Here is a 19953-nt window from a genome sequence, read left to right on the forward strand (position 1 = left end):
TCATTTTTGTTTGAATTTAGGCGAAAACGACCGCTTTCGTTAGAGTAACAATTAAAACAATTATTTGGAGGAAATTGCATTTATGTGCAAAAAGATAGTAAAATTCCACTTCATCTTGGATGACAATAAGAAAAGTCATAAGTAAATATCGTTATCAACAGATAATTAACATTTGTCGGGAGGAATTTCTGCGTAACGGACGTTTTATGAATAGATTTAAAAATGGGGATTTTATGTTTGAGGCGCGACGCGGGTCTCGCCTCATAAATAAATTCTCAGATCCCAGAGTGTTTTGTAAGCTAACGCACGTTTGTGAACTGTTTCTGTGTATCAGCTGTTTTATTCCAGTTTTACTGTGGTTACTACGTGTCCAGGTATGTACTTTGTTTAGTATTTGTATAGTTTGTAATGTTCATCATTTCTTGTTGCTAGTTTTTGTCAATGTTTTGTTTCATACAAAACTCTCAAGGATACGGTGCATTGTAAAAGTTGCTTTGTTGAATGTTGAAGAGATAAAAAAGTATAGTCGCAAACATAACCATTTATCTTTTTACTGTGTTAGACTTGAATTTAAATCTATAGTAATTTAATATCTTATGTACGTGTGGAGTTTAGATATTAATTAGTTAGTTATAGATATTAATACAATATACCGGCGAGATGGCCAGCTTTTTTTAATTCTACTTCTCATTAATTTTTTATGGCCTGCTAGTAGGTATGAAGGTCGTTTAAATACAAGTTTATTGCATTATAAACGTTATCTTTTTACTGATAAAGTAAATCTAGATAATGATCCTAGGTATCAGGGTTTTCTCCTCACTTGTAGATTCTAGATTTCCATCGGTAGGCATTCGTTAATAATTGTATTATGTCTAGTAAACCTTTTATTTTTTGTATTTAAAAAAATCAATACTATACGATTGGAGAGTCTAAATATGAATTCCGAAGTAACTCGAGATATGAATCACAAAGGCACAAAGGATTTTAGTTTAATCTTGTCTCGGGTTAGTATTGTTGTCTGAAATCCCCTACGGCGTGGAGTAGACACATTTCTGTTTCACCAATAAAGAAGGCAAGATTATCACCATTATGCGTCTACCTGAATTTATTAAAGTATTACCGGCCGCGAACCTGGGGCTTTCGGTTCTATACGTTACAATAAGTACACGAAAGTCCGAATGCAACGTATATTTTACACTTTTAAGGTTAAAGATTACAACGGATTTTTATTGCTTATATATATTTTCAACAGGTTTTTATTTTTATTGATTTTACATACAACATATGCGTGAGCGACGTCAGGAGGCCTTTTCTCTTTCGAATTACTTTCACTTAATGAACATGATACAAAGTGCCTATTTTGTAATATATATCAGGTTTTTACATAATATATTATATGAATACCGATACAAATCTATTAATTCTAGTTAAAATAAAAAAAAAATTGTTAATTGATTCTTATCGCAATTTACAATCTTGAGCACTGTCAAATATGATAAACGTGGATAAGAAATAGTTCGTAAGCCCTTTTAAGAAATAAGGCAAACAAAAAGCCTCTTTAGTATCTTGATCTATTCATATGGTATTTTAAATAAACAAAATAAGATGTTTCACGCAGCAGGCTCTAATGGCGAATCCCTGATTAATTAGTGTTATATTAACGTTTTTTAGACGAGCTGTCTTCAGTATTTTTATACTGCTGCAATAAGTTTATTCTCATAGGGACCTGTATTCGGCATCGTTGTATTACTCTGTCATTTTGAACGAAACATTATTCCGTGTCTAATGCCTTTTTGACAGTTTATTTGTTACATTTACAACGTTAAACGATCCATTTATAATTAAAAATTCGTCGATGACCTTGTACCCCTTATATCGGTTCTTTTGCCATTAGCAAGTAGGTCGAATTCTAATTTCTTCTGTTTTAATTGAAATTAATTATAAGTCATAAATATTAGTAATTGGTTTTTAATCATATGTGAAACAAGTTTAAAACATAGTTAATAAGCTGCCTATAAATTTATTAGTATTTTTTTCCTCAAATTGTAAATGAATAGTCAAAAAATCCGAAAGGAACCGTATCTCAAAAATCAAGATGATTATTATCTTCATATTAAAAAATAGTATTATTTGTTACTCTTTAGTATCATGTTCAAGTTGGTTAGCGCCGACTTTTATTGGCGGTTTTGCCAGTTTAAGGAAATAATCCTAAGGAAAAAGGTACTCAATGCTGGCGGTTATTGATAAATTCACTAATTCAAAATCATTTGGCAATAAAATTACAGGTTTTAATATTTAAAATAAATATAAATAACATTTATTTATACATTTTATTAGAGTTACAAAATTAAATATCCTACAATATACTAGCATTTTTTTGTAAAAAGATTTGGCGTATAGGCATCGCGAAACTAAAATATTCGTTTTAGAAACTTAAAATATTTGTAAAGTATGTTAATAAATCTTGAATGAAACAATACTTTATGTCTGTAAATATTATATGCGATTATCGGCATGCAATTTGCATCAAATTTCGTTCGGTACATGTGAACTTAAAGTACGAAAGGTGAATGACCCTAAACAGGTACTGTACCTGGCGCCTAAGTCTATGTGACAAGCTACCTAAGATGGAGTTGGCTAATTACGAAAAATATTACGATGGCAAATCCTTATACTGTATTATATGTGGGAAAATATTTTTAAAACTAGTCGATACACTAGGACAATAAATTATGTATTAACACATTACATTCGTAATTTAAATTCAGGAGATATACATCTCCGAACTTATCCTTATGAAATTAATATTCCACTGGTGTAAAATTGTTGCTGTCTCGTAGATATTAAATTTGTTAAGACTTATGAAAAAAAATTGTGACCTATCCGAATCATTGCGTGCCTTCAGTCCATAGAGCAATACAATATGACTACATTGTGGTAAACATTCAATTAGTCTAGCATGTGTTCTATTTGTAGCGAGTATTTTATTACCAGTAAAAGGTCTCTTGTGCCCAGTATTGTAATTGAAACAATTGACGCAATACAGTTTATCTTATAACTATAATTATTTGCAATGTTAGTTAAGCCTCTAATTCCGTATGTTTACTAGGAATGATTCTGCCTTTTGGAGGGAGCCATCGCACTTGAACTTGTTAAAGGCAAGGATTAAAATTCCTGCCAACTCCGACTGTAAAGACATTATTTCTCAAAAAAGACAAAAATGTCACTTACATGAGAATATTATTTTAGAATAACATTACATTTATTTATTTAAACTTTGTTATCATAATATACATAATTATAAAAAAAACCCAAAAAGTAAGTTATATGTATATAAGTTATTAGGCAACAGGCGGCCTTATCGCTAACAAGCGATTTCTTCGCGTGGAAGATAATATAGGAGAATAAAAAATGAAACATCTACACAGAGTACAAGAAGTGCATAATTAATTAACAAAAAAAACTTTAAATAACATGCTACTATAACTAAAATTAAATAAAATAAAATCCAAATAAAAAATACAAATAATAATATGTATAACATGTACAGACATGTAAAAGCTCTGCCAACATACAATTTTGTTCTAAGTAACTAGGAGTTTTAGGATTAAAAAGAACATTACATTATAGACGTTCTTAAAAAAATCACAATAAAACGGTAGCCGTACATGCAATAAACTTAAAAGTAAAATTAACCGAGGTAATATGAATAAAAATTAATTATAAGAAATGAATTTCAAAGTAATTTTGTCTAACATATTCACTTAGCCTCGATTTGAATGAATTGAAAGAAGTAATATTTTTTATATTTGTGGGTAGTTTATTATACAGCTGTGCGCCTTCGTAGGTAAACATTTTTTGCCGTAGTTCGTACGTATTTAGGGTAATGCAAGTTTACTAGCTCGACGCATACTTCTATGAAATTATATAAAACGAAATTACTTAGTACTAAATATTCGATAGATATTACCTTAAGCACTGTGTTTTTATATTAATTGGATCTAAAAATACGTATATTTTTAAATTATAACCTTCCTTATGATATCATAAAATGTATTTAATTATAAAAAAGTTGCTAAAAAAATATGTATGAGGAAATATTCCATACATTGAGTTTCATAATAATTTTCTTTACCTACCTATATATCTCTATTATCTATATTTCCTTTGGTTTACGTACTGTACACAAATAAAAGAGATGCGCTTTGGTATCTCGATGACCACTATTGCTAAAAGACATTGGAAACTACGAGTTTTGTTAATCTAAATCTAAATACATATATAATGAGTTGCTGGACCGATTTAGCTAATTATGAAACTCGATATATTTGTAAAGGTAAGGTTAGGTTAGGTAAGGGTAGGTTTGACTGATGAGAAACCAATTAAATAATAAAAATATTAGAAACGTCTAATTTCACATAAAAACTGTTCCAAGCTGGGAAATGTTTGATGTCTTTTCTTTATAGAAATATATATAATAATATAAAACTGTCACTTGGTTGTCCTTCAGACGTTTGGGTTTATAGCTGTAGTATGAGATCCGATATCTTTGGTTTGTTTTAAAAAAACTGTATCAAGTTTTACACTTATATATACTATACATCAGTATTCTAATAATTTTCTGTCATAAACTCGCGCCTTGTAATTGAAACAGTTGAATGACTCCATCTTATTTGATTAAATGCTTTATCATTTATTGCAGAATGATCTTAGAAGTGATAATAACTGTTTTATTATCCGACCCTGAGTCTGTCGTCAAAACCTAATCCAATTCGGTACAGAGCGGTTATAACAACTCTATGAATACTAACATAAAAAAATATATTGGTTTTTTTTTTTAATTTGAATTAAAAGACTTAAGCACTATCGAACCTTATTTTTAAATTGAATTATGAAATTGAATGTTGCTTATGTGTATATAATAATTAATTATTTACAATTATATATAGGGATGTCATGTTTATTTTGTTGAAATTGTGTAAAATTTATTGACGATGGCTCAAGTATTTATGACCTATTCAATTCCATTCATATTACATTTAAATAATTTTTTGTCACATTTATTCAGTTTAAAAGTGACATAATGATAAGGACAAAACATTAATATTTATAGCTCTTTGTCGTTTAAGTCAGCGTTTATATCTTAAGCGTTAGCTACAGATACATACAAACAAAAAATAACTTTTATAGGGTGGTTTAGCATGAAAAAAAACCTATTAATTTAATGCCTATTAAATTAATAGGTTTTTTAGTTTTTTGGTTTGCCATGTATATTTTTTCCATGAAACATTTCTTTAGTTCAATAAAAATAACCTTATCTAGTATAATAAAAAGAGGGGTTCATCGTGGAGAGGTGAAAATTAAGGGTTGTATGTATGTATTCTGTATTCTGTATCATCAAAAAAAGCGAAAGTCGGGGGTGTGAAAGATAGATAGTAGCCGATTCTCAGACTTACTGAATATGCATTTAAAAAATCATAAGCGTCGGTCGAGCCGTTTCAGAGCAGTATGGGACCGAACACTATGACACGAGAATTTTATAGATATAGAGAAGACGACCTAATGCCTTAAGCAAGTTATCTTCCTATTCTGCGCAATTAACACTTTTTGCTACCGTTTGCTTTTAAGCAAACATCGTCAGAAAACCGGATGTCTCAAATACAAAATCCGAAATGTGTTAGACGCAGGCAGCTGATAATTGTCTATAAAATAAAAATTATTACAATACGAGTCAAGGCCCGTATAGGGTTATAGCGTCATTGGATTATCATTATTAGTCTAACAAACAAGAGCTACAATTTAATAAGTAAATGTTATATGCACAGACAAATTAGCTAAGCTAGGAAGTAGTCAACCGACTTTGGAATGGTCGGAAGTCCATTGTAGAATTAGGCAAAAGGAACCGCTGTAATTTGACAATTCAAATCGAAAAAGCAGTGATGAATAGTACCGCTCTATAAAAGACAATTAGTCTTTGGTTCTCTTTTAAAATTATCAGTGTTTGACGATTGTATTTAAGAAAAAGGGAAGTCGTATATAATATTGTATCTGTGTTAATGTTTAACTATTGTTTCAGAGAAACGCAATAAATAATCATATCAATATGTATATTGTTTGTTGAAATGTTATTTTGCTTGCTTACACATATAGTTATGTACTTTGTAAGTATTACTATGTAAGGTTATTAAGGTATTTATTTTAAAATTGTTATAAATCATAGAGTTGTATGGAACGTGGGATGTTGTTTCATTCACGAAAACTGTTTCATTCATAGATCGAGTTGATTATTAATCATAACTTTATGAAGTGAATATACTACGTCAACAACGCTTTTATAGCCCATTTTAGTGACTATCCTGAATACTCCACCGAATAACAAAAAAGTAATATACATGGAATAAAGTCTCTTCCTTGTTAGTTATAATAAAAAAAGAATATGTTCCTAAGAATGAATTGTCCACAAAGAGATACATCTTCTTAGAAAAAATCTTTAAAGAGCAAATGTTTACCACACTATTAAATTTTAAGACATTTATTTTTGTATGTAACCAAACCCCCATAAAATAAATCGTACACATTATCAAACTGAATTCAAAAATCAATACCTAGTCTCTATTTGATTCCAAACATTTCAACGTTTGTATGTAAGTTCTCCTTAAATAGAATTATGGCTTCCATTTGAACTGTGAATCATACCCTGACAGTATTTGTCGTAATTTGATCTAAATCTCTGTTTGCAAACTGGAGGCTGCCAAATGACGTCAGAGATCGTCTGCCTTGGTACCTTCTATTTTAGGGCTGCCTTGAAATGACCCTCCAGTTGATGTAAATTACTCATTTTAACGCGTGTAATTTTTGCGCGATAATTTTGCAATGATGATGTTGACTTTTAAAGAATGTTTACTCTTACACGTGCTTAATTATTACAATTGTTATTAGGAGTTTTATGACTTAGAAGAGCCTACCTAATTAAGGTAATAAAGGCATACAAAACTCCTTGAAATTGTATTATTTATTCACGAAAAAATTCTAAAGCGCTTAACCATGTCAAAAATGACAGGTCTGCTTAGTAGAATCTGTGGACGCTTATGTTAAGGTTTGCACACATGTGCAAATGCTAAGATATTCATATCTTTTAACCGAGGTTTACAAATGAGTACTATTGGATGTTTAAGTCTAGGCGTGTTCTAGCAAATAGTTCTTGAACAAAAAACTAGTAACAATCAAAGGCCACTGCAGTTAGCTTCTAGCCCTATGTTGCGTTTAAACCGGTTTAAAGCGGATTGTTCACCGTTCAAGGCGTCTACGTGGAAATAGCTATGTAAATTACTGGCGCGAGTCAATACTTATACCTATCTTATACATAATTAACATTGGTTGGTGTTAAGCGAACTTCCGATTTTCACTTAGCAAAAAATCAAAAACTTACGAAGAATCTTTAAGAATTTATTAAAATTGTACTGTTAAACATAAAGATTATTATTACTTTTATAAAGATTTAAATTGGCGCTTGTTATATACTCTGACTCCAGAGCTGCTGCTATCCTCGCTCAACGAATAAGCATCAGGATTAAAGGTACTGCCACAGGGACCAATCTTTGTAAATTTATTTTAATTCTCTATTTATCCATTATAAATTATTATTACGTAAGTTAAGAATATTGTAAATGCTGTATATATGTGGTTTGTAATAAGATATAAATAGAAATTAGATATAAAACCTTCTTCCTGATCTGGCTTATCGGATCTGAATTCAACCTTTTAAACAAACACCTTTTCATGAATTATTGTGTTACAATAAGAAAACAAAACAATGTCACAATGAGGAAGATTAAAGCAAGGAACGCAAAGTCCATAATTCCAAAGTAATGCTAGACCATTATCCTACTATTGCTAGTATATCAACTATTATAAATATATTATATTACTAGTGTAAAACCAATATACAAGCTCCACTCTCCAGCTAGTATTATCCTGACCTTCCATAACTACACTTGTATGATTTCTACCGTTTCCAACTTATTACCGGTTAGGTCTCTATGGAAAAATTCTCATAATTTACTTGACAAACTTATCGTTTTGTTATTGATAAGGTCATAGATTTTCCAAAGATTTCAAAGAGAAGTTAATCAACTCCTCATTAGGTATGTGTGTCAAATGCGTTCGATCCACTTATGCGTTATCTAGAACCAATAAATCACATAATTACTGGTACAGTCGGCCGATACTACTTTAGTATTAGGTCATCTATAGTGTCTTTTTCCCAAAATACGACGGCGTGTGTGCACAGACTACGCCTACTAATAGAACAAACAAAACACGACACAGATACAAAAATCTGTCTCCCAGACCTAAGGCGGTCTTAGGCGGTAATAGTGGTCATTCTATTTTGACAGTTATGAAGACAGTAATATTAGAATACCTATAATGTACAAAAACCTTGATAACATCATACATAGATTGCAATAATGATTTCTTATGTACTTTATAATTACCTAATTATGGCAAGTAAAAAAGTTACACTCATTTGAGGTTCATCAGGTGGTTCTGAAGCCACTATGCCAACACTGACCTTAATTGCTACGAAATATTTAAGATTATTTATCATCACACAGTTCAAGTAATAATTTTCTTTAATATCTCTGTTGACATTCAAAATGTAAATACACTAAAGATTATCAATTGTTGAAACCTAATACCTAACAGCAAGTAAAATAATAATAGCACCATTGTTCCTATCTTTGGAATGAATACATATTTTCATAATACGGTTTCTATACTCAATAATATTCCGAGAAGATGTGTTGAACCTTTAAGGTAACCTACTAGGTCGCTGGCCCGCGCTGTCAAAACAATTCCATCTTTGACTGAGCTGATTTTAACCTGGTTACATTAGCGGTACGGATATTGAGAGAACTACATACATATCGATATTAATATTTAATATGTTTAACTGTTTTAAAAGATAATATTATTAGAATTTTCACTTTTTCTATTTATTTATTTATCAATTTGCTAACATGACATCACAAATAAAATATACCTATACAAAAGATAAAACAATTTCAACTTTGGCGTTGAGAGTGTCCATGGGCAGCGGTATCACTTAATATCAGGTTCTTCCATGTTTCCCCTGTTCTATTAAAAAAATACTATTTTAAAAGGAGGTTGAAAGAACTAGAGAAGCACGAAAATATATCTAACTATATTATTTCAGTTCCTTATTTAGAGCTTAGCATGTTTGACTGCAGAGATCATTATATTTCATAATTTCCTGTTAGCCAATTCTGTCCAATGCATTGGGTTAATATTTAGTAATACATAACTGTTATTATTATATTTTTTGAAACGTCTCCAGTGACGTGTCTGGAGAGTAGCCAATGTCTCGCTTTACGCAAAACTAGACGTTTCAAGTGCAAAATGGAGGTTGGACAAATATATTTTCGACAGTTATTTTGTAATTTTAGTCTGGCTTCTGTAGTCGATATTTATATGAATCTTGGAAATGATGTTCTTCTGTTTACTGTTTTACTTACATTCCTAAAATATTAAACAATAAAAATCATTTAACATTTAGTATACATTAGTATACACTTATGTTTAATTTTGTTAAGTATTTTTAAATTTCAAATTAAACTTTCATTTCTTAAAAACCCATTAAAACATACATATACGATAGAAAATGGCGTCGCACCAATTCCGATAACGTAACATACTTGTAAACACTTAAACGCCAAAAATTTTAGCATCCCTTTTCTTGTCTATATTTGTGTAAAATGGTGTGCAGTTAAACCATCTACAAGAAACAAAAAAAAAACGATTTTCCTGCCTTAATAACTTAAAAGTGCTCCGTTGTAAACGTCGAGGTGATCCGAACAACTCCTTAGAATACTCTCCTATTATTAAATTCCTTACAAAGGATTTATGGTACCATGTAGTTTCAATATTTATCAGCTTAAAGCATAAAAGTCTTAATTATGTTTGAAAAAAAATGCCGATCATTGATGCCAATTTTACGCAATATACATAAGTATATTTCTATCAAAAACAGACGAAATTAAATATTGTTGCTACTCTTAATATATATTATATTTGGAATAATTACAGGACAATTCTTGACAATTGTACAACACTTAATGACCACGGATAACAATTTCAACGGTTCCTTCAAATTAAAACATGTGAGTACTCAGTCTCTTAGCATCATAGCGTAAATTAGCAAACTTTAGTTAAAGGAATAATAAAACTTTCGTTTTTATAAAGGGGTAAGTTTCCGAATTGTTTGATAGAGGCATATATGTTGTCTATAGATATGTGGAGGCAGTTGGGTTTATATCGTAACCATTTTTTTATATTTGAGATGGAAATTCCTTTACACGTATCTGGCTCCCGATGGTAGATCATCCTTGTCTCTCTTGTTGTTGCGAGCTATTCAAATTCTTACCTGTAATAATATGTGTGCTTGCCAAATTTTTCATCATTTGTTTCATCATCATCAACGGCTGTTCAGCCCTTTATGAGACTTAGCTTCGTCAAGTATCTATCGCAACCTATCTCATGCTTCTTGCGTGGAACTTCGAACTCCTTATGTTTCGAGAACCTTGACAAATTCATCCCACCAACTCAGCCTCGGCCTACTGGGTCTTCTCTTGCTTGAGTTACTGTCGTCCCCCATTCGGTGCACACCACTTGAGCCTGTTGCATTATATGAATTGGACGATCCGGAAGTTGTAAAATTCTTCGTTGAGGCGAATACACAAACAGGAGCAAAAATTCTACGAAATATAGTTGTTTTAAATAAATAAGTGGAATATAGCAATATAAGTTTGTTTGTTATAGTATTATATACATTGCCATTTTCCCGCTAATGCTAAGCATTTGTTACTTTATAATGATATTTTCATTCAATGTCAAGTGAAGTATGGCGTAATAGTTGCAGTTGCTTGTTAAACTTGGCGATTAAAAAGAGTGACGAAAAGTTTTTGCTAGTTCTGGTGGTAACTGGCACTGAAATAAGATATTCTTTTTTTAAATATTGACATTCATAAGTGTTACCAATACATTTTTATTTGATCGAATAAATATTTGTTAAAATAAATTTCAGTAAGCTTACATTGCTATTTCAAAATTCGTATTAACATGATAAAACCCATAAATTTTAAATCGAGGTTTCTCTCTCTTTCTTTTCCTCTCATCTCGCTTTCTCTCATTTGATATGCCATACGCAAACGCGTGGGCTTAGGTGCGTAGTCAGTACTGACTTTAGCTTCGATAGTTGTGTTTATCGGTGCCTTAGCCAATGAATGACGTCATCTACGCATACTTATATTTAATTGAACGCTCGCTGGTTCAGTAATCGGACGACTGTGAGCGATAACTGTTGCGAATATCCAAGGGACTGACTGCACTCATCATATAACTTGTTCTGAAATCTCAGAAATCACTATAAAATTCCAATCTGTGATTATATTGGTATGTAATATAAATTATAGACTATAAAAACTGTAGTCTCGATACTAAAGATAACACTAAGTATATTGAATCGTTTTTATTTTAGGCGTTCGTTATAGGAACAGACTTCATTTTGCTGTTTATGAACTAGGCACGTCACGTGATGACACATGGGGTGACCATATTTAAAATTAACTGAATCACTGTGTAAATATTTAGACGTTTTCTGTGCATATGTTAACTGAGTAGACAGTAGTTAGTGAATATATATTATATAGGTTATTATTTATATAGGTTGTGTATAATTATTTATGACTTGCCAAATAAATGTACGAAAAACATCGTCAATGTTATGTTTCGGCGCTTCCAAGGCCATTCTAAAGAATTTATTTAGTTCCTGAGACTGAGAGATTAAAATATGTTTTAATTAATGAGATTCGCGTCGTCCTCAGAGTGATTACGTATCTTACAATAGACATGCGATATCAATAATGGCGCGATAAATGATCTCAAATTATGTATTAGTAGTGACGCTACAGAGAAGCACAGCACCTTTAGTCTGTAACTTCCCATAGCAATCCCGTTTTTGTATGCAAGTTTCATGGAGTTCTCTTAATAACCGTGCCGTTGATGGTTGAGGTTGTAACACCCTGGATATTTACATATTATTAGGAACAGTATTGCAAGACCTAGAGTTGCGTTACTTTCATAAAAACTTAATCTTCGTAAGTATCTTCGTCTCTCTCTGTCTGTTGTGTTTACGCTCTTATGAAAAGAGAGATGAGTTGATAGTTGACCATTGAAAGACGGCGCAGTTAGAAGAATTATATTTTTATGAATAGGATGGTGTTGTGATGGCTCGTTTCGTCTAGCTTTGAAAGCAGCGGAACGATCGGTGAGAAATACTGTCTGTCAATTAGCTCACCTTTTAGCTGATTATAAAGATTGGTTATCGCTAAAATATTTTTAACACTGAGGAGTTTCAAATATCATATAATTTTTAGCACGTACCTATAATTTTTTTGTTACAAATATTATTATTGAAATAAGAAAAACCCTTAAATTTCGTTAAATTATTTATTTATAATAGCTTAGTACACAATTAGCTCATTACAGAAATAATAACGGAAGAACTGACGGAAATTTAGGAAGTTGCAGATTGAACTTATTTACTGATATTATATATTTATTTATAAAAAAGCAATCTGATTGATGTATTGTCATTTAATAAAAAAGAATTGAAAGCGTTATAACAAAACCGGTGCGATATTTTTATTAATAAAATACATATTACAATTTTTCGTTAGACACTAGGTTTTCTATTCTCTCTGGTCTCTAAATCTATGCGTCTCTAACTCTAGAATTATCTAAAATGTTAACAAATATATGCGCTATATTGTATACTGTATTACTTTCTGTATTCTATAATGCACTCCGTTTAGTCCGCTTTAATCAAACCCCGATTTTTATGATATTCTGCTCGGAGAAGCCATACAGGTTCATTAACCTCACGACGAACATGATTTACTAGCACTTTTATGGGTTCCTAATATTAAATAAAATTGTACATCTATCTCCAGAAATGTCGATAAATTAAGGTCAGTTACAGTTGTATCGCTAACATCGTTTTAATTTTATTAGTGATGTAGACAACAGAGATTTATTAATAAATATGTCTCCCGAATGTTAAAATTATTTGAAATTTGTCCCTGAATTTTACCAAAAAACGGATTGATAATGAACTAGGTCACACGGTCAGTAGGTACCTAGTTAGTATGTATGTATCATTCTTCAGAAGGGTCTTGATAATAGCAATGATTATAGTGCAGTACAAATGTGAAGTGTGTGTTGCTAGTCTTTAAAAGATAACCAAAAATACTATTATTATGACCTTGACTTGGACTTGGACTAATGCTTACAATGAACATTGTATTCGATGTTCTGCATTGAACACTGTAGTAATATAATTGAGCTTATGAGAGAGAAAGGGTTAGATTGATATATTGTCATCTCTCTTTAATGTCATTTAAAAACTTGTGAACTACTACTGAAGCTAGGTCAAAAGAAGTCAAAACTTTGTAGGCATTTGTCGTCAAAGTAAATAAAGTTGCTTTATTAGTTAATTAGTACATAAATAATATATTTTAACCAAATAATTCTTTAATCAATAAGTTAGCTATATAATAGGTGAAATAAAAGTTATTTATGTGGCAAATAACGTAAAAAAATAATAAATTGATATTGAATGCCGAATTTCACCTCAAGGCGAACACATCTGCCTAAAAACTCTTCGCCACAGTTTTATAAATAACAATTCTGTCAGCCGACTTAAAAGTAGAATTTATTTAGGAGAATGTCTTCGAGCTTCGCATATGATATAATGATGTAATCATTCAACTGGCGCATTCAATAATAAGGCTAAAGTAGTTTGTTTTATTTTTAGTTCAATTTATTCAAGTTAATTAAAGTTCAGTGACGATCTGTCTTACCACGCAGAATCATTCAATTGGTTAGTTAATCACGGCCTTGTTAGGAAGACCTTAAAACTACAGTCTATATATATGTTTATAATTTTATCCTTATATTTTCTTTATATATGTCAAAAAGTTATCTTGATTTAGATAAATTCATAAAATACGATATACGAATAATGCAATAGATAAGGAATCTATATTAATAAAGTACTTCGTATGTTTCTATAAACGTTATCTTGGGCCATTGACCTTAGTACTTTTGGTCTTAAAATTGGTCCATTCATTAGATCATACGTCAGGTAAAGTAAGTTCAAAAAAGTATTATAATGTCATAATAAGTAGGTATTTGGGTTGGTTGCTTAGTTATAATGTTTTGTATTCAACATTTTGCTCGTATTATAAATAACAATTTTACTGTGTTCAAAAACGTTAGTAAAAGTATACGCAATATATTTTTTTTAAGTGAACTTTAAATATATATGTTTTTCTTATTTGTTTCAGATTGTTTCTGCATTGAAATGTTTGAAGCAGAAAGACTTTAATGTCAAAAAGAGAGAAGACGTTTATTAGACAAACGCGCCACAATTTTGAAAGTGTATTTTTTAAGAAATTGATATCGAGGACTAGCCGGTCCTTGATGAACTCGTCAAGTAACAAACCCAGCACTCTCACTCTTTGTATATCGAAGAGCCCCTGCCGGTATTCCGCTAGAGATCCGAGATTAAGACATTGGTCAAGAGAACTAATCGTCTCTTCCACGTAGACAAACTTAACTCGCTCATTGAAAGCGACTTAATTCTTCTATACGAAGATCACACGGTTCCAAGTACGTACTTAAAACCGTACTTAAAACGCGTGGAATGGAAACGGAAAGAACGTACGCAAATGGAATACCAGGTAAAGATAGAGTCAAACATGAACAAAGCGTACCGTCTGAAGAGGAGAAGAATACGTCTCCGCTGTTAATCAAGAATGACATCAAGTACATCGATTCCGTTCATGACAGCAAGTGCGATGTCAGAAACTCGGACAACAATGACCTAAATACAGTGAATGCGATGAAAACGGACGAAAAGAAGGATACACTAAGTGTTGCGTATAACAAAGATGATGACGATGCAAAGTCAACTAATGAAAGAGTTACATTTTTGGGCGTTGGTGATGCAGATAGTATATGTTCTAGTAAAGACAATGAACAAGAACCACAGATACCGGATGGGGGATGGGGCTGGGTGGTCGTAGCAGCCTCTTTTCTTATCGCCACGGTGGCTGATGGCTCGGCATTTTCTTACGGTTTACTGCAGATTAAATTTGTGGACTTCTTTGAAACAAGCGAAGCAAAGACTTCATTGATTGGCAGTCTTTTTATATCGGTTCCATTGATAGCTGGGCCTATAATGAGCGCTCTTGTCGATCGATACGGCTGTAAGAGGATGACTATGGTTGGTGGAGTTTTTTCCACTGTTGGATTTGTTGCTGCCTCCTACAGTAACACAGTTGAAGCGTTGTACGTTACGTATGGTATAATCGCTGGATTAGGAATGGGGTTACTGTATGTAACTGCCGTGGTATCTATAGCATACTGGTTTGAAAAAAGACGTAACCTAGCAGTAGGTTTAGGATCATGCGGTGTTGGATTTGGTACCTTTGTGTACTCACCCCTGACGACATATTTGTTGGACGAGTACGGTTGGAGAGGAACTCTGCTTCTTTTGGCTGGCACAGTACTTAATGTGTGCGTTTGTGGAGCAGTAATGAGAGATCCAGAGTGGCTAATCATAGAGCAAAAAAAACAAAGGAAACTTAGTAAAGCTAAAAGAGCATGCAGTTATACTTCGATATCAGCAAGGTCTGCGAAATCATGTGGCGGGGAGTCAATATACCCTGGAGTTGAAGAGTTGAAGTCATTAATGAATAGTGGTGATACACCCGAAGACATTCTTATGGCCTTAGTTTCATCTATAGCAGAAGCAGAAAACGTAGAAGAGGCAACAAAAAGAAATGCGGATTCGTCGCAACTACAAAAGGGCAGTTCCGTCATTAATTTGCCTACATTCTTGCGACAAAATGAAAGGGTATGCTTTTATGTATATAAACGTTAGTTAAACTTATAACAACCCAACGTTGTAAGTTCTGAAATATGAACCTTTTTAGGTCTGAGATTTCTGTATCTGTTTCATGATCATTTGTCAATCTAATTGGCAAGTAGGTGATCAAACTCCTGTGCGTGACACACGCCGTCGACTATTTGGGTTTAGACGCTGGTTTCCTCACGATGTTATTCTTCACCATTCGAGGAATGTTATTTATTATTAAATGTGCGTATAAACAGAAGGTCCTTTGCTGCACAGTCAGGGATCGAACCTTACGCATGAGAGTTTCACGCTGAAGCCACTAAGCCAACACTGCAGATAATTACTACAATTTAAAAATGTACATTTTTAATACTATTATTTTTCTTTCAGGTACCAATTGAAGTATTGGAGCAACTAAAGTCTAATGAACGCCTATACAGTATAGTTTTACAGAACTATCCTTCACTACTTGCTCTGAGGACATCCTCAGAGACTAAATTACCAATCGAGTCTCCAAAGAAGGACGGAAAAACAAAAATAAGCAAAAAGGAGAAGAAAGAATTTGAAAAGAAAATGGAAAATGTTAAAGATAAATTGCTTCAACCAATACCTGAAAATAACGTCATTACGCCAAAAGCTCGTCAGGATTGGTTTACCAGGAATATTCAAGCCGATCACAACTATTTAAGGGGTATTAGAGTACATCGTAACTCCATTATGCACAGGGGTGCTATGATGAACATTGCTAAATATAAATTGAGGGCATCTTCATGTCCAGATATTTATAAAAACTCAATGTGGTCAGTGAAGGAGGAGGAAGATAAGGTAAACGATGCTGATTCAAAATTAAGTCGAGTGTCATTTATATATTTTTTGCTAAAATCGATCGAAGAGTTAAGCAAAATTAATGACTTGCGTTATCCAAAGGACATTTTCTGTCAAAATTGATTTCGACAAATTCTCTTTACAAACAAGCCTTTTTAATTTTTTTACCAACTGTACAACTGTCTTTTACAGTTATTACCACCAATGCGATAGTCTTAACAATTATATAAAATAATTTAGAAAAGTAATAAAATGTATTAATTTGAAGAGTATATTACTATATTATTATATTACTTAGAAGAGTTCAATATCTTACGCACATACGTACACAAAAAAAAATAACGAATATTATGTATTTGTTTTTTTCAGACATGGGGAAGGCGTTTTTTGGACATTATCAACAAAACGTTCGACTTCAATATGTTTACGGAATTTCATTTCCTTATGATGAATCTGTCTACTTTGGTTCTATTCATTTGGTTCATCGTACCTTACTTCTACATTTCGACTTTCATGGAAGAAAGCGGTTACACTGAGACCCAAGGTGCTTTGATGCTCAGTACTTTCGGAGTAGCTACCATTATTGGAATTGTAAGTATGCTTGAAACGTCACGTCGTCTTTAATTAAAAAAAACACATGCCAGTTTTCTCACGATCTCCTTACCAAAGACTGTTAATTGCACATGTAGAAAGAAAATCCCATTGGTACTGATGTTTGAACTTACGATCTATGAGATGTAGACATAGCTCAAGCCGCTAGGCCAGCACTGTTTCTGCTAAAAAACATAATTACATAGTTAATATCAACTATAAATAAAACGACATTAATCACAATGCAGTATTTATTACACGGTTGTCTATCTCCACTAGAAATGTTTTCTGTGAATTTTTGTCCACAGATTAAGGTATCATCTTTTTAAAAAGCTATAAACAACTGCTATATATCTCTATGCGATTACAAAGTATTCTTTGATAAACTTGTATATAATATGTAATCTGTATGAAAACAAGCCTTTTAAGTAACTCTTTGTATCTTATCTTTAATGAGTATATAATTGTTTACGTAGACTATTTAAACACTATAAGCATTCTTTTATATGATTAGGTGTCAAGGACGAACAAAGAAATGACTCGAACTTTTTTCCGAAAGTATCTCGAAAAGAAATTTATTTTAATATGCTACTAACAACCCTAGAAATAGAAATATTTCTTTTCTGTATTAAAATATTGCAACAGATTACCGAGATGGAAGTAATAACAATTTGGATAAAAAAAATATCTGAGAGTAGAAACTTGTATATGAAGAACAAATTAATATTTATCTATGGATTAAAAAAAAATCTTTTTTCAGGTTGGGCTTGGCTGGATGGGTGACCTGCCATGGGTGAATATCACCAAAACATATGGACTTTGCCTCGTACTATGTGGCGGCACAATCGTTCTCTTCCCAGTTCTTATCCGCCTGATGGATCCAAAGGAGACATATAGCTTCTATATTCTCACTTTGAACGCATTTATCTTTGGTCTCACCTTTTCGAGTTCGTATTCCTATACGCCGAGCATTTTGGTGGAGCTGATAGCGTTGGAAAGATTTACAATGGCATATGGCTTGGTACTTCTTAGTCAAGGTGTAGGCCATTTGATCGGACCGCCTATGGCTGGTAAGTTTAGAAATATTTTGCTTGAGAAATGCCGTCTAGCAACTGTACACAGGTACACACAAAATAGCCCAATTCATTATTTAAATAAGAAGTCACACAAATAACACACACTTTAAATGTCTGCTTTTTAAAACCTTTTTAATCATTATACTCGATATTGAAAAAAAAATTAACAACTAAAGTATATAATATTTGTATTTAAAATAAGATATTTATTTGTTCTCGAATTTTGTAGGCGCTCTTCGTGACAGGACCGGATATTGGGATGCAGCTTTCTACGTGGCGGGAATATGGGTCGTTGTTTCCGGGCTATTGGTAGCTGTAATACCATACACAAAAAACTTTAGGATTATTGGAGACGCACCGCTTGCTAAGGAAGCTGCGGGAGAACCCGATCCCAATGTAAAAATAATAATCGCCCATTAGATCAGTTTATTTTTGTATTAGTATTTTTATTTAGGTAATATTACTATTAAATTTCCTAAATATATATTAAAGCTACCTAAAACGAAGACAATTATATTACTGGCAAGATGTTTAAAAAACAAACTAGCTTTTATGAAAATGACTTCTTTGGTAAAGAGTAAAATTCTAAGGAAGTAAGATTATTTAGCAGGCTTAATTTTACATTTTTTTATATTTATAGTAAGTATGATTATATACTCACTTTTAATTGTTTATTTCTTTGTGTATTGACGCGCGAAGGGCAAGTTTCAAGTTTTATGTGTATTATTAATTTATCGAGTGTACTTTTGTTTATTCATAATATCTTAATTTCATAGTTTTTTTAATGAAATGATGGTATAAAAATCATAAGTTTTGGCGTCATATCTGCCAGGGTTGGCACCATAAATTTTCGATAGTGTACTTATTGTTGTATTTTTGGACAGATTACATTTACTGTCTACTTAATTTTAGTTCCATAAAAATTAGGATGTCCCAGTTATAAAAAAAAAACTTAAATGATTTATTGTGGCTTTAGACACTTCTTGAATTATATTTTTATATTTAAATAGACTTTGATCTAAACATTATTTCTAGATTAATATTTAATAAAGTTTGTGTAAAATATTGAAAAATAAAAAGCGTGACTTAAGTTGTTGTTTTTTTTATACATATATTGTCGAAATCGGTAAGATATACGTGTCCTAAATCGCAATCCTGTGCTGGTTACTTTGCTAGCCCAAAATTTATGTGCAGTTTGAATTATCGTGACATAAGGAGTAATACCTTGCATTATCCATAACCTTTTCTACAAGAGTAGTGTTTGTACAAGACACTTAAAATATTATCTACATTCCCTTCAAAATGGAAATAAGCACAAGTATTTCAAATTAATAAAAAAGGTTCTAAAACCTAAATATACCATTATTATCCTATCTCAATCCTTAACTGTTTGAAAGGCTAGTACCCAAATAATATTAAAATTTAAAAGTCATTAAACAGCTACAAGATCACCAATACGAA

The 19953-nt window shown here is 31.9% G+C and overlaps 1 protein-coding gene across 3 annotated transcripts; it reads left to right on the forward strand.

The window, feature by feature from the left end:
• Positions 1 to 10: 10 nt before the first annotated feature.
• Positions 11 to 19582, forward strand: LOC123708130 (monocarboxylate transporter 14-like). 3 transcript variants are annotated; one of them, XM_045658656.1, is made up of 7 exons: positions 11 to 374; positions 10108 to 10181; positions 14427 to 16000; positions 16391 to 16825; positions 17195 to 17416; positions 18177 to 18486; positions 18722 to 19582. In XM_045658656.1, the coding sequence occupies exons 3-7, from the start codon at positions 14786 to 14788 to the stop codon at positions 18910 to 18912; spliced, it is 2373 nt and encodes a 790-aa protein (XP_045514612.1). In that variant the 5' UTR covers positions 11 to 374; positions 10108 to 10181; positions 14427 to 14785; the 3' UTR covers positions 18913 to 19582. The 3 variants fall into 3 exon arrangements, with proteins under 3 accessions (XP_045514612.1, XP_045514609.1, XP_045514611.1); XM_045658653.1 differs by lacking the exon at positions 10108 to 10181; XM_045658655.1 differs by lacking the exons at positions 11 to 374; positions 10108 to 10181 and adding an exon at positions 11310 to 11472.
• The last annotated feature ends 371 nt before the right edge of the window (positions 19583 to 19953 follow it).

The sequence above is a fragment of the Pieris brassicae genome, chromosome 4 (genome assembly GCF_905147105.1).
Source record: "Pieris brassicae chromosome 4, ilPieBrab1.1, whole genome shotgun sequence".
NCBI lineage: Eukaryota > Metazoa > Arthropoda > Insecta > Lepidoptera > Pieridae > Pieris > Pieris brassicae.

Bases quoted from the DNA above. Each gene is read 5' to 3' on its own strand.
- LOC123708130 (XM_045658656.1), top strand. From the start codon at position 14,786: ATGGAAACGGAAAGAACGTACGCAAATGGAATACCAGGTAAAGATAGA. The intron at 16,001-16,390 runs GTATGCTTTTAT...TTTTTCTTTCAG, and splicing joins TCTTGCGACAAAATGAAAGG to GTACCAATTGAAGTATTGGA. The intron at 18,487-18,721 runs GTAAGTTTAGAA...CGAATTTTGTAG, and splicing joins GATCGGACCGCCTATGGCTG to GCGCTCTTCGTGACAGGACC.